The sequence below is a fragment of the Epinephelus fuscoguttatus genome, linkage group LG17 (genome assembly GCF_011397635.1).
Source record: "Epinephelus fuscoguttatus linkage group LG17, E.fuscoguttatus.final_Chr_v1".
Taxonomy (NCBI): Eukaryota; Metazoa; Chordata; class Actinopteri; order Perciformes; family Serranidae; genus Epinephelus; species Epinephelus fuscoguttatus.
The window spans coordinates 17,528,544-17,544,166 of NC_064768.1; the positions used below are offsets into that span (position 1 = coordinate 17,528,544).

At 42.3% G+C, this 15,623-nt stretch overlaps 1 protein-coding gene across 5 annotated transcripts in view; it reads left to right on the top strand.

Annotated features, from left to right (window-relative positions):
• samd12 (sterile alpha motif domain containing 12) overlaps positions 1-15,623 on the top strand; it is a 224,204-nt gene that overhangs the window by 164,047 nt on the left and 44,534 nt on the right. The window contains exons 5-6 of one of the 5 annotated variants that reach the window (XR_007451603.1): positions 3,361-5,377; positions 5,554-6,019. The exons of 1 other annotated variant lie outside the window; for it this stretch is intronic. Coding sequence is in view for 1 of the 4 variants with exons in the window: in XM_049602666.1 (XP_049458623.1) it covers positions 3,361-3,392 (32 nt within the window). In the remaining 3 variants the exon portion in view is untranslated. Of the gene's footprint in view, positions 1-3,360; positions 6,020-15,623 lie in introns of those variants that run through there. 3 more of the 5 variants (XR_007451604.1, XR_007451605.1, XM_049602666.1) reach the window with 3 other exon arrangements.

Here is a 15,623-nt window from a genome sequence, read left to right on the forward strand (position 1 = left end):
CAATAACGATGATGAATATTACCTGGTTGAATTTGCATGACTGTTTATGTGTGTGAATATGTGTGTAATAATAGACAAGTCATGATGTTAAGTACTCCATCACTACATTTCAGAGGATTTCACTTCACTCCACTACATTTATCAGACAGATATTGCTACTACATTTTTACATTAAAAAATCAAGACTGTCAAATAGAGCGACAGCATCAGTGCCCCAAAACAATGTATGTTTATGTCCCAGTGACAGAGTCCTCCAGCAGCCATATTAATTCTAACTGGAATGACAGAGAAAGTGATGTGACGTTGTTCAGCCCATTAAGGATGTTGCATTTCACTGTAGAGCTGCATGCAGCGTATTGATTTCCCAGCCCCTCCCTCTCTCTTTATCATGAGACTGCTGCAGTGTGGCCGGAGTTCTGCACACACACACACACACACACACACACACACACACACACACACACACAGATACACACACTTACAGGGTTAACTGTTAGCATCAAACTGCTTATGTTACCCATCGGTTATTAACAGGTTAAGACAGAGTCAAGCCATTTCCTGTGTCGGTGTTAGATTAACGACTCACTGTCAGGCGTCAACTGCTGCTGCCTGGCTTCAGCCCAGGCAGCAAAATCAACACATTCTCACTCCACCCCCATCACATATAGACATTTTGGTCATGGACTCTCCACGTTCACATATGACGTGCAAGGTACCTTTGTGTCAAGTTCTGCCTGTTACATGCATTGTATTTTTAATACACTTCCGTTTTCACAGGAAATTGAACATTTACACACAGTCTCTTTGAAAATAAACACACCACGTCAGTACAACACTGAGAATTGATGTTTTTTCCTTTCCTTTTCTTCCATTGTTAGGTTCAGGTTTGGTTTTAGAACCTTACAGGATTGGGGCGTCGGTGGCTTAGTGGATAGACCAGGCGCCCCATGTACAAGGCTGTTGCCGCAGCGGCCCGGGTTCGACTCCAGCCTGTGGCCCTTTGCTGCATGTCATTCCCTCTCTCTCTCTCCCCCTTTCATACTTAGCATCCCTATCAATTAAAAATGCCCCCCCAAAAAAGAGAACCTTACGGGATGCAACTCACAGGTGACAGTCAGTGTTTGTTGGCCCAATCCACCAGATTTTGACGACTTCGGGGTGAGACCAGGCTTACAATATATGTGAAATGAGATCATGTTGTACTGTTTCAGCTCGTGGTAATCAGCCAGAGGTAGCAGGAGAACAGCTCACAAAGACTGTCCTTCAGCGCTGCATTGAGCAACAGCAATAGCTGATCGTTGGCCCAACATCACATAGGGTTGCATGTGAAATTGCGTGGGTTTTGCAGGAAGTATCAGTGTTGAATTTCTCGACTCGCAACTTTATATCTAAAAGGCACCAGCCACAAATTCAGTGACTCATTCAGGCCATCAGAAAAGAAAGAGAGAGATATTATATTGTAATTCATTCCTGTGCATGCTGCTCAGAGTAACCACAGTCCCCAGCACTTCCGCCATCAGCATGGGGTCTCTCCCCCACTCTCTCATGCCATGCAGTCATTGATGCTATTGCTCTCTGGATTGGAAGTGAGACAAAGTGGTGCACTATAGTATAAGGTCCATAGCTCTCCTGCCATTCAAATGTTTTGTTGAGGATTTTTCTATTGATTCTAATTCATCAATGTTTTAATGCTTCCATTGATTTTTGATGATGTCACCAAAACACAAAGCATATGATGTCAGCTGGTGACTTTTAGTGACTTTGGAGCTTGTGCTGGCTACTTTCATTTGAAGGAGTTGGCAACAGTAGGAAGTAGCAGTACATGGTACAGTGACTTTCATGAGCTGTTGAGAGTAGTTTGCCTTGAGGGCTTTCTTCTTTGTCAAAATTGGGGGTAAAAATAAATGGTAGGGTTTAAAATGAATAGAAAGGGCTTTCCGGCAAAAAGCCTGCTAGACAGACACCTCCGATGTGCGCTCCATGACCATCTCAGCCCTGCTCAGCCCGTGCTCTGAGTGTGCGTTCCTGAGGTTTCCAAGATGGAAGTTGGATGGAAGATAGTGATGTTAGTTTTATACAAATATAAAGCCTGTTGGCTGGGCATCTTTTGATTGAGTCATTTTTTAACAACAAAAAACCTGAATACCTTTGGGTTGTAGACAAAAAACAAGACCTTTGAGGATGTCATGTTGGGCTTTAGGAAACCCTGATTGACATTTTTCACCATTTTCTTACATTTTCTAGATCAAACAACTAATCAGTTAATTGAGAAGATAATCAACAAATGAACTGACAATGAAAACTATCATTAGCTGCAGCCCTAGAATGGAGTATTTTAAAACTGCGGTATTGGTACATTTACTTAAACACAGGAGCTAAATACCACCACTAGAAAGTATATCCTCAAACTTTTTCTTATACTTTTGTTGCTGAAGTTGAATTCTCCGCTCCATGTTGGCTGTCTGCCCTCAGTTTCACCTCCCACTGTTAAATAGAAACATATATAAAATCACAAATCAGTTTCCTTGCACCAAGCTCTGCATTCACACACATATGCACACACACACAAGCTGTTGTCAGAGTCGGCGCTGGCATGTATCTTTGTGCCTTGTCATCACATGCTCCGACTGAGCTCTAAATGTCACTTGTCTCTCTCCGCTTCATCTGCCTGACTCATCCTCCTTGTCTTCGCTCTGCATTTGAAATGCTTGTGTGTGTGTGTGTGTGTGTGTGTGTGTGTGTGTGTGTGTGTGTGTGTGTGTGTGTGTGTGTGTGCGACACTAACGTGCTGGTGAGTACGCGCTTGATGGACACACCGCTGCTCTCCACCTCCCTTTGTACGGCGCCTGCAAGCACAATGATGCTCACTGCATTGATTTTCTCGTGCCATTTTATAATTATGTCTCCTCTCTTTTTATTCGTCCTCCCCCTCTCTCCCTCCCACTTTCTCTCTTTTATCCTGTCTCTCTTATCTCCCTCCTCTCTCTTCTATTTTTCTAATTCCATCCCCCTGATCCATTTTTATGCCTCACTGTGCCCATGCTTGTTATCTCGGCCCTTTCTCTTTCTTTTCCTGTTTGATCTCAACTTCTTAATTTCCTCTCTCATCTACGTCACTCCGCTTGGTTCGGTTTTGTACCCCCTACCCTCCCCGCTCTTCCTGTGATGATCGTCATTGTTTTTCTTTTTGCTCTTCTGTTTTCGCCTTATTTTTCTCTTTCATGCCATTTCTGATATTTCTCAATCTTTTCTTCTTTCTAACAGGAGCGCATCCTCTCTCCGTTTCACACACCCCAACCCTCTTTTCTGTTATTTTTCTCCCATTAATTATCTTTCCACTGTTTTTTTTTCTTTCTGCAGCCTCTCTGGAGTGCACTCCGTCTTCACCATAGCCTGATGGAGGACTATCTAGTCACAAAAGGACGCAGATACCCACCGCCTTGCCAACATCCACCCCAATTATGTGATCCCCAGACTTCTTCGTGGAACAATCTCAGCTCTCCGTCTCACACCTCTAGTCTCCGTCCTCATCCGATCTGGAAAAAACTCATGCCTTCTTCCCAGCCACTCCTGAGAAGCTCCCACGAGTTCTGACTTGCTGTTTCCTCGCAGTCCAAACAATTCCTCACAGCTTCCTGGAATCTGACCCACAGTTTCCATTTCAGGCGTCCCATCTCCAGTCGTTTCTGACCTTTGCAGCCAAACCTCGACCAGACCTCTCACGCTATAACTCCTCCACTCCTCTCAGAATCACTTCACTCCTTCTCCCTCAAGATCCAAGCCGACAGCCAAGCCCATCCAACAATTAATCTACCCAGAATTCAACACTTGCCTTGGCTGGGTTTCCTAAAAGCATTTAAACACAAAGATAATCTCTGCACTGTCGCCTTGAGATGGAACGGTAGTTTCATGTGTGTGTGTGGATTTGCTTTTAGAGAAATCTACCCTACCCTCAGTGAGAGTGATACCTATAATCCTCTTCTTCATTTAAACTCAAACACAATCTCTAGGTCTGTTTGTGGCATGTTGGCTCCTTCATTGTAGCACCTAAATGTCTATTATCTCCCATGAGTACTCTTGTGGTGCACTTCTGAGCCTGGCTCTGCCCTACTCAGGGCTTTCAACCTAGTCACTAGAATAAATGTTGGCATGAGATGTTTCTGCAGTCCATGGATGTTACATTTGTATGTTTCATATGTAGCGGATATGTTGAAACTTTACATTTCTTGACCTTTCATTTTTCAGTTGTATGTTATGACAACGCTATGATTAATGATAAGGCTCAAAAACTACTTGTTAAGTGTTACGAAAACATAACGTTTGGGTTAAAAATACCTTGTTGTGTTTGTACAAATGCAGCTGGACATGTCCCAAACAGTTGTTAAAAAATACACCGTTTTGCGGGGTTTTTTGCTGCAAACATGGTTGGACATGTCCCAAACTGTTGTTAAAATATACCCAGTTTTGATGCTACACATATGGTCGAACATGTCCCAAACTGTTGTTAAAATATACCCAGTTTTGTAGCAACAAACCTGGCTGGACGTGTCCCAAACTGTTGCTAAAATATACCCAGTTTTGATGCTACACATATGGTTGGACATGTCCCAAACTGTTGTTAATATACCCAGTTTTGTAGCAACAAACCTGGCTGGACATGTCCCAAACTGTTGTTAAAATATACCCAGTTTTGTTGCTGCAAACATGGTTGGACATGTCCCAAACTGTTGTTAAAATATACCCAGTTTTGATGCTACACATATGGTTGGACATGTCCCAAACTGTTGTTAATATACCCAGTTTTGTAGCAACAAACCTGGCTGGACATGTCCCAAACTGTTGTTAAAATATACCCAGTTTTGTTGCTGCAAACATGGCTGGACGTGTCCCAAACTGTTGTTAAAATATACCCAGTTTTGATGCTACACATATGGTTGGACATGTCCCAAACTGTTGTTAAAAAATACACCGTTTTGCGGGGTTTTTTGCTGCAAACATGGTTGGACATGTCCCAAACTGTTGTTAAAATATACCCAGTTTTGATGCTACACATATGGTCGAACATGTCCCAAACTGTTGTTAAAATATACCCAGTTTTGTAGCAACAAACCTGGCTGGACATGTCCCAAACTGTTGTTAAAATGTACCCAGTTTTGTTGCTGCAAACATGGCTGGACGTGTCCCAAACTGTTGTTAAAATATACCCAGTTTTGATGCTACACATATGGTTGGACATGTCCCAAACTGTTGTTAATATATCCAGTTTTGTAGCAACAAACCTGGCCGGACATGTCCCAAACTGTTGTTAAAATATACCCAGTTTTGTTGCTACAAACATGGTTGGACATGTCCCAAACTGTTGTTAAAATATACCCAGGTTTGTAGCAACAAACCTGGCTGGACATGTCCCAAACTGTTGTTAAAATATACCCAGTTTTGATGCTACACATATGGTTGGACATGTCCCAAACTGTCGTTAAAATAGGCTATACCCAGTTTTGTAGCAACAAACCTGGCCGGACATGTCCCAAACTGTTGTTAAAATATACCCAGTTTTGTTGCTACAAACATGGTTGGACATGTCCCAAACTGTTGTTAAAATATACCCAGTTTTGTTGCTACAAACATGGTTGGACGTGTCCCAAACTGTTGTTAAAATATACCCAGGTTTGTAGCAACAAACCTGGCTGGACATGTCCCAAACTGTTGTTAAAATATACCCAGTTTTTTCACTACAAACATGGTTGGACATATCCCAAACTGTTGTTAAAATATACCCAGTTTTGTTGCTACAAACATGGTTGGACGTGTCCCAAACTGTTGTTAAAATATACCCAGTTTTGTTGCTGCAAACATGGCTGGACGTGTCCCAAACTATTGTTAAAATATACCCAGTTTTGTTGCTACAAACATGGCTGGACGTGTCCCAAACTGTTGTTAAAATATACCCAGTTTTGTTGCTACAAACATGGTTGGACATGTCCCAAACTGTTGTTAAAATATACCCAGTTTTTTTCATTACAAACATGGCTGGACATGTCCCAAACTGACATTAAAAAAACACCCACCTCTGTTGCTACAAACATGGCTGGGCATGTCTCCAACTATCATAAAAAAACACCTGTGTTTTTCCGCTACAAATATGGGTGGACATGTCCCAAACTGTCGTTAAAAAACACCTGCATTTGTTCGTCTCGAACAGTGGTCTGCTGCTGTCTGCTGCAACCATTTCACCAAGGTGTCTTGCCATCCACCATCCCCTCCTGATGAGAAACTCATATACATGTAATCTGAAGTATGTCACATGTATGAAACAAACAAATGTGACATAACTGTGGTTTCCATGAACATAATGCCAACATTTTATTCTGGCGACTGGGCAGGGACTTTCAGTGGTGGCAACATAGTAACTGTCCACGAGACCACTATTAAACAACTCTCCTCTCTTTATTCTTCCACCTTTTCTCCTCACAGACTATTCCCACGGCTGCAAAGGGGTGACACATTTTACACAACTGTGCGTATGTTTTTGTGCTCTCATCCTGTGCATAGATCCTGTAAACGGTGTTCAACAATGCCTGGTGAAGTATCCATATCTCTCCAACACTTTTTGCCCTCTGCATATTGTGGATCACTCTCTTTGGATAGACAGTAAGCCTGAGAGAACTTATCTGTGAAACGAAACCAACAGTTAGTAGGGGGGAAAAAAAACACTGAACTTGGCATCACATTAGGTACGGTTAAGTTGGCTCCCACCGAAATGAACGACATCGTTGTGAAAAGCAATCTGAAGGAGATGAAGCAGAACCTGGAGGAAAAAAAAGGGATGAACTGCGAGAAGGAAATTCCCTCGGTGTCCCTAAAAGCACTGTGGTAGTAGGTAAACCAGAAAAAGATGGGAAAGGGAGTGGCTGAAATGAAAAAAAAGGAGCAGGCACAGCAAAAGGGCTTCTTGAACCAGGAGATGCTTCAACTTGAAACTCTTTACTGCTAATGAGGAGAGAAAAAGAAGAAAAGACATCACAGATAACAAAAGAAGAGGCTTTTTCATTTCCTCCCGTCTGTATTGCTGACTCTTTTATTGCTTTGTCTGCTTTCCATCTCGCAGCTTGAAACTATTTTTAGATGAGATGTATTGAAAATAGTGTAGAAAGGAGACGTGCTGTGCGAAAAATCTCACCATGGAAATGTTGTCTGTCAGTCTAATAGGAAGATACACTGTATTCTATTTATCTCTGATGAGAAACTCAAAATCTCTGCTGTCAATGTGAATAATGGCCACTCACTGTTGATATTATAGGTATTTTAACTGCACTTAAAAGCACATGTGTCTGTCACAAAACAAAACAGCTGTTACTCAGATCATCTTCACCGTGTCTATGAGTGTAAATACATTATGAAATCCTGTAGCCGTTATAATGACCTCTCAATATCAGATGCTGGTTTCAGCGTACTTGTGGTGGTTTTTATCAAAAAGCTCGTATCCTCGCTGGTGTAGCATGAGCTGTTGTCATGGTAACAACATCTTTCCCTTCCTGGATGGGAGCTGTCAATCAGAGGTGCATAAAATAGCTGCTGCCATTGGAGCGGGGGGGGTGGGTGGGGGGGTCAACATCGGCCCCCGAGAGCCATTGCATTTTAATGGGATTCCATTTGTAGACAGGTCCCACTGTGTCCAGCCATTCATTGTTTGGATAGCAGCTGTGGCCTAATGCTGCAAAGACCCGTGATCAGATTGAATAGTATTGATCAGTTCTTCAGGACATACAGTCGTTCCTCCAGGACTACAAAAGCCTCAAGGAGTGTGTGTGTGTTGGTGTGTGTGTAGGTGTGTGTGTGTTTGTGTGTGCTGACAGTCACATAGGAATGGAGTTGTTCGGGCTAAAACACAAGTGGCTATTTCACGGTCGGGTGGAGATGTCGTGTTCATGTCTGTCAAGGCCCACAGGAGGAAGGGGAGGGCTGAAACTTCCGTTGAGTTTGGAAATTCTCCACTTTGGATATGTGAACTGGGAGAAATGGTTTGCAGAGGTAAAAGGCTGCGGTGAGTGTGAAATCTGGCTTAATTTATGCAGATGACCCTTGGTAGGAGCTCCTGATGCTATAATGTAACTATTCTCATGAATATAACAAATTGATCTTGATGATACTAATGCTAAAAATTCTGTGTAACCTCTTATTGGTGTTACAGGAACAGCTTCGGGAAATATAGTAATTTGTGAGGATGAGAAGATTTACTCCACTATCATGTCTGTACGCTACACTGCCAGCAGCCTGTTAGCTTAGCATAAAGACTGTAAATGGGAGGAAACAGCGAGCCTTACTCTGTCCAAGGGCAACAAAATCTGGCTACCGGCACTTCTAATGCTAAGCAGTTAACAAGCTCTATCTAGTTTGTTTAATGTCTGTTCAGTTTTGTTGTATGACCATGGTTTTTTCAGGCTCTTACTAACTTCTTATTTTTTCTTCTCTACCTACATCTAACATATATTGTACCAGTGGTAATGAAAGCAGCCTCATCCATGCCTCATGTATTTCGGCCGTTATGTTGAAATATTCGTGACAATATCCGGGCAAAAGTTAAAATTTAAATCTGACTATTTGCTTTCTTGCCAAAAGTTAAATGATGACATCGATATCACCATTATATTTGTCTATTAAATATAAAGCTACACCCAGCAGTCAGGTTAGACTGTTAGACGGCTTTAGGCTTTCCTCATTTCAGTTTAACATTCTCGATTCCCATCCTCGCCTCCCAGTCTCTCCTCACTGAGGTGCGAGCAGAGGAGGTCAGGAGGAGACACAAGGAGAGAGGAGTTGGGGCAACAGGCATTTAACAAAATGAGACATGCCGTAGAAACATTATTTTAAAGTAATGTCATACTGAAGTGGGGTACAGCTGCATCATAAGCTGTGTTTCACACCAACGACACCCTTTTTTTATTTGTCAAAGGTGCTGAAAAAACATCTGCAAAGGACACACCTGTGCAAGCCTTCTCTCTCCTTAAGATGCATTTTAGGAATTTCACAGACATTTATCAAGATGGCACGCTGAGATTGATTTTCGGGTCACAGGTAGGAGGACAGAAGAGAGAGGAGACAAGGAGGCACAAAACTGACAAATGAGAAAAGTCACCTGTCCAAAGGCAAAAAAAAAATCCACCAACCAACACCTCTGAAGGTGTATCGGTACAAAACTGAAGTGTTGGTTGATTGATCAAGTGGAAGGTGCATTTTGATACCCAGGGTTTTTATGATCATGGAAAACCAGAAAAAGTCATGGAGTTTCATAGTCTCATTTTCCAGAGCTGGGAAAGTCATGGAATTAGTGAAATCCTTGAACGTTCTGGGAGAGTCACGGAATTTCATTGTGTGTAATGAAATTAATTGTTGCAGTAATCTTCCATGGATAACCTTCTGCGTAATGTAACATAACAGCAAATTTATTTTCTGGAGCTGCTGACATAATGTAGCTCTAATATTCAATGATGTGTGACATTTTGTGTTTTCACCCCATGATCGGTCTCTTCATCCGTGGATGCCCACTAGCTGGAGTTAGGTTTGAATAGAGTTTGAATCTGGTATGTTTGAATAAAAATCGGATCATGAATCCCAAAGTTTCCATCTATGCTACACCCCACAACTACTTTTAATTATACAGCATTTTTTAGATGGAGCAATGTTCGTGATATACATTATAAATGGTTATGGAAATTTTATTTTGAGTCCTTTTAAAGTCATGGAAAGATTTTGAAATGAGATTTTTGTCCATGGAAATGTGTGAGAACCCTGGATACGTTTAGACGGAGCCAGGATAGTTGTTCCAATTATTCCAGTCTTTATGCCAAGCTAACCAGCTGCTGACTTTAGCTCCAAATGTAGCAGACAGACATGAGAATGCTATCAATCTCCTCATCTAAGTCATGGCAAGAAGAAAATATTCCCCAAATGTCAAACGGTTTTTTCAAGTTAAACTCGTTTTGCTCGGACATGGTTGAGAAGCATTCAAATTTGCGCACAGAAGCCTGACAAAACCAAGGTCCATGCATCCCCAAAAATCCTGCTGGGAAAAGAACACAAGGCTGAGTCCTTGTGATCTTACAGTATATCAACCACTTGCATTGCATTTCATCATATTTTGATTGTGGCCCTGTAAAGAAAGTACTGTGTCTGTGTTCTTACTCAATTGCAATTCTGCCCTTCAGTGCGGCTGTAAAGGATTATTGAAAGCGTTCATGTCAAAATGTATTCTCTCAAAGCTTCTTTGAAATTAATTTTTAAAAATTTCATGCAGACATAATAAACTGTAGGTTAAGACCTGAATTTGCTTGCGGGCTCTCCACTACATAACAAATGTAGCAGTGTGTTTCAGTGATCCAGGCTGCAGCACCGTAATAACCCTGGGTGTATGCAGTAAAATATTGATTCTTTATTGTTACTCTCCAGACTTTGTGCTCGCTCCATACACACACGGGGGGGGGGAGTGAGGGAATAGATTTTCCTCCAGAGGCATGAGGAGAACTTTCCACAGTGTCTCTGGCTCTGATATCCAGGTTTAACCAGCTCGAGATCTGGCAACTTTGCCAAATTGTTGCTGAGGACTTGCCTGAACTGGCTCAGCCCACAGTCTCCCAGTACCTGTAAGAGGCTTGGCACGCACTCATAGACGCTGATACACAGTGCACTGTTACACAAGGGAACGCCAGACTAAACCTCACACAATGTTTATTGCACAAGAACCTTTCACACATGCTGGCACGCACGTAAAACGCACACAAACCCAGACTCACACACACACACAAGCACACACACACACAAACATGGTGACACTATGTACACGCATATCTCTCAGCAAATTATCAGTCACGGGTTTCACATAAGTTATGCATAAACAAGTGTAGAAGCAAACATGTAAGCGACACCTCAAACACAATCTAACAAGAATACAAGATTATTTTTTTTTTCTCTGCCGTGTTGACAGCATGTTTCGATTCTGTTCTGAGTGTTTTTGTATCCAACCGGCATGCAGACCAAGTCTCTACTCCCAGTCTATCTACATACTGTATAAGGTGCCTAATGATGGATATTAATAATTATATTGATATCATGATGAGTATATATAATAAACAGATTAACCTTCATGTATAATGTGTGTTTATTCTGTGTGTGATTGGCCTACTAGGACGTTACAACACTCTCTAAATCTGCTCACACTGTGCAGGGGCTGTGAGTGTGTGTACGTCTGTTCACACGCAGCAGATGTAGACTTGAGTTTGCAAAAATGATTATCTGACAAATGTGGCAGATGTTGCAGCTGGAGAGCTTTGACATTGCAGTTTGGGCAGTCTTCACTGGGCCTCTGGATCCTGCAGGAGACGCCGTAAGCCACCACTGAAAATGGCTGTGAGTATGCACAGTGAACACAGTCATTTACAAAGCTGAAATGCTGTTCATTTTCCATTTTCTCAGAGACAGTAGCTGAAGCAGCAAATTTTGCACACTCATGTCAATAACAATGTCTAGTACCCTGGCTACAGACAATACTTGTCCCTAATTAGCTGTTGATTGTGTGTTACCTCAGCCTTGTTCTTCATTTTTGCACCAGATCAGGATGTTTACAGCCCATTAAATGGCCATTTTTTGGTGTTTGTAAGCCTCATAGATTTGGGTCTGAAGGGGCTTGGTTCACCCAATGATAGTTATAGAAGGCCGTGATCAGCCCATGCAATGACCACTAACAGTTTATTAGGTTTCACTTTCCTTTAGTTTCAGTGCCAAAAACATGTGGTTAGGTTTAGAATAAGGTCATGGTTGAGCGTAAATATTGCTTTTACGTGGGAATCAAATCTGCTCTTCTGGGTGAAAGTCCTGCGTTTGTCCACCACCCCTCCCAGCCACCCTAAAAGCAGACCTTCTCGCACATGGGAGATAGTCCCATGAACACTCTTTCTGGCAGAAAGTTTGATTTCATGGCTTTCTCAACCTAATAGTAGTGGCAGGCCCCTACTAACCCATATCTAGGAGACTTATCACCACTGATATCGACCATCTAATTGCCTGATAACAGCCCAATCAGCTGATGTTTGTGTATTAGGATTTTATGTGCTTATGTTCTTGATCATGTCTTCGGTTTTAATGGCTGCTGCGAGGCAAATGTAGCTTTTAGCTAAGTTAAAATTTTGCGAAAGGAATGAAAAAATTCCACCTTTACTTGACAGAGGAAAGTGTAGAAATAGGGAGAGATAGAGAGGGGTTTGCTATGACATGCAACAAAGGTCCCAAAGCCAGATTTGAATGCAGAACATTGTGCGTACATGGTGTGTGCTGTAACCACTCAACTATCAAGGTGCTCCTTGAGGAAATACTCCTCTTGGCTTTCTTGCCAAGAGCTAAATAAAGAAATGGATAGCCATTTCAATATAACCAGAGCAAGAAGATGGTTAGCTTAGCTTAGCGCAAGGACTATAAATGAGGAAAACGGCTAGCCTGGCAAAAATTGAAGGAAAAAAGCGTATTAACTGGGGGGTTACATGCAGGACTTTTTTTTCAGCAATGACACTGAGGTTTTTGTAGGGATTGACTAAACAAAATGTCAAATGTTAATTACTCCAGCTTTAGATGTGCTAGCAGGCACGGACTGAGCGAGGCCAGCTATTTCCCCTGTACCTAGTTGTGTCCCGTGTGAAACCAAAAGACAATGTTATTTAAACATAACGTTACACAATTCATGTAGGGTTCTTGTGCACTGATGTCACTTAAATTATGTATTTAAGTCACATTATGGTACGTTACCTTACCTGACCTTACCCAACCATACATACGTATTTTAACTCAAAACATGATCTTTTTCTAATCTATGTGTTTGCCTAAACATATCTGCAACCATTTCACAACATTAACCACGTGTTCCAAAGTGTTTCAGCTGCGTGTCACATAGATACGCTAGAGACTGCCCTGTGCTTTGCTAAGAGATGCCAAGGGGCGTGCTAAAGCATCAGTATTTGACACCCTAGGAATGAACGGTCCAGTCACCAGAAGAAAATGTTAGCATCATACATTTCTACAAACCATGAGTACATTATATTTGTTTGTTTCCTAAGTATCATCTCAACATTTCTGAAGTGATGTAATGAGCTGACTTTTGTCATCAGGAGGTGAAGGGGATGGTGGATGGTGTGTCATATGGGCAAAACACCTACCAAGCCTTCAGACCACTGTGCTTCAAATGTGCAATGGTTGTTTGCCATCAAATGTGGGTGTTTTTGGGTGACTGGAACACAGGAAAAACAGGAAACAGCTGATAGCAGGAATTAGCAAGCAGCTAGTAGCAAGAGGGAAACGCAAACCTGACAGACACTGTAAAGATGAGCAACTGGGGAGACCAGGAATTGCGCGCCCTCCTTGTCCTCGCAAATGTAGAGGCCATTAACCGTCAGATGACGGGGATGATGAAGAACGGGCCGACTTACGAGAGAATCACCGAAGGACTGACCAGCCACAGCTCCCCACTGTTTACATCACACACTGAACAACACGTTTTGTTACTTGCGCACACCCCCCAATTGCCCCGAAAATAACACATTCTGTATAAACAAAAGTAGGTAGGCGGCATTTCGCTGCACTCCCCGATTTTGTTTTTATACTGCCAATGCTGAAAAAGACTGATTGGGCTTTCCTGCAAATTTGCACAATTCCTATCTAAAAAGGGCTAATGTTGGGCCATTGGTGAGCATCTGTTGTCCAAGTTGGTGGGGTGTGTCCTGCCCCGTTGCTCCTCATCAGCCCCCATCAGCCCCCATCGGCGTATTGTTTTTTTTGCCAATTCAGCATGTTGAATTGGTGATGGCAGAGCCTGTCGGCAAATAAAATCACTCTGATTGGCAGTTCTGATTGGCAGAGAAACGGAAGTGAGGAAAGTAAACAAAAAGTTAAAGTCTGGAGGGCATGAGATCAAAACAAAATTGTTACAGTAGGTACGTTTTTGGAGAGTTATTTCCTCTCACACAGGCACAGAACATACGTGCTGGTTGGCTGTCGGCTGTAGTCTTAGCGATGTGTTCATGTGCAATTTTTTGGCTGAGACACGGTGACGTCAGGCGATGCAGCAGGGGGCTTTTGTTGCCACTAGTTCTCTGAAGTCAGTTTGGTGCATCTGGGTCTAACCCTAACCAAGACTTTTTTGTGCCTAAACCTAACCACACCTTCACCACACTGTAAATTATGTTTTAAGTTTTAACGTATCTGCTATAAAATAATGCGCAAATGTGACGTATCCATGGTTTACAAAAGTGTACAATGCAGTTTTTTTTCTGGCGACTGGGTTGGAACAAGAACGGGTTAAAAAAGAAAATCAGTTTGCTGAGGAGACAGCCTTCAGTGTCTTTTTTTATGACAGGAAAAAATAGGTTGCCTGAGAAACATGGTCTTAACTTTGGGAAACTAATTATACCAAGGTATCCTTATTAATCCCACAATGAAACTGATGTGCCTACAAATGCTAAACACACGCTGTAGTACTTTTGCTACACGTGCTGCAGGGTGGGGTGAGGGAGGAGGAGGAGGTGGAGGTGGATAACAGGCATGAGGGATGAAAAGAAAGAGAGATATGACAGAAAATCGCTAGCACTCAGTCCCCTGCCTGCCTCTCCTGAGACCTGCAACACACACCCTCAGCACTCTGGGCTCTTACCGCCTGCCTGCATGAGATCTCCACAGGTTTTTTTGGTCTTTTTTTTTGTGTTTGTGTGTCTGCGAAATTTCTCTCAACTGTTTTCTCACTTTTCCCTGTCATTCTTTTCTCTCTTTCGCTTTTGCTGCTCTACTTTTATCCATCACATATTCTGTGTGAGCCAGCATCCCAAACATGTGCACCCTCACCTAATCATTTCCCTCGCTCTCTCTGGTATTATTTTATTGCTTCACAGTTTTCAGCTATGCCTATTTCTGTAACCTTGTTTTCTTTGTCGCTGTGGATACTCCTACATCACTTTCTTCTTCTTCATTCATTGGCATCATCTCTCTTCTTCTTCTCTATTTATGTAGCCTCCCTCTCTTGTGTCTCTGCATCATCCTCAGCCTGGCTGTTAAGCGTAACGCTCTGCATTCCCATCCTCCTCCTTCACACGTTCATGTTGAGCACAAGCAAGCAGGCGACTGTATGAATTAAACATCTTAGACTGTGCACACGCTGAGCTCCTTTGGAGTGTCAGGATGAGCACTGGTACTCAGATAGGGGGCTCTGGCCACACACCGTGACTGTTTGTCAGTGTGTGTGTCTATGTGGTACTTGACACTTTATCACAATGAGCGGTGAGGGTTATCACATCTGTTTCCCTTCATGTTTCATTGTCGGAGGGGAGAAGGAACAAGAAGCCGTGTTTAGTGCTAAAGCTTTGCCACTTTGACAAAGAAAAGTTTCTCTTTTCTCACACTCTTTCTTATGCTCTCCTTGTCTCTCCCCGTGTCTTATCTCTCCCCATCTCTTATCTTGTTTGATTTCTCAGTGCGTGTTGTTTTCAACTAGTGGTTTGTGTCAAAATTGTTTTGTTTTTTTTTTTGCTTTACCCTTCTCCCTTATTCCCCCTGTTTTATTCTCCTGCTTTCATTTTTTTTTTACTTTTATT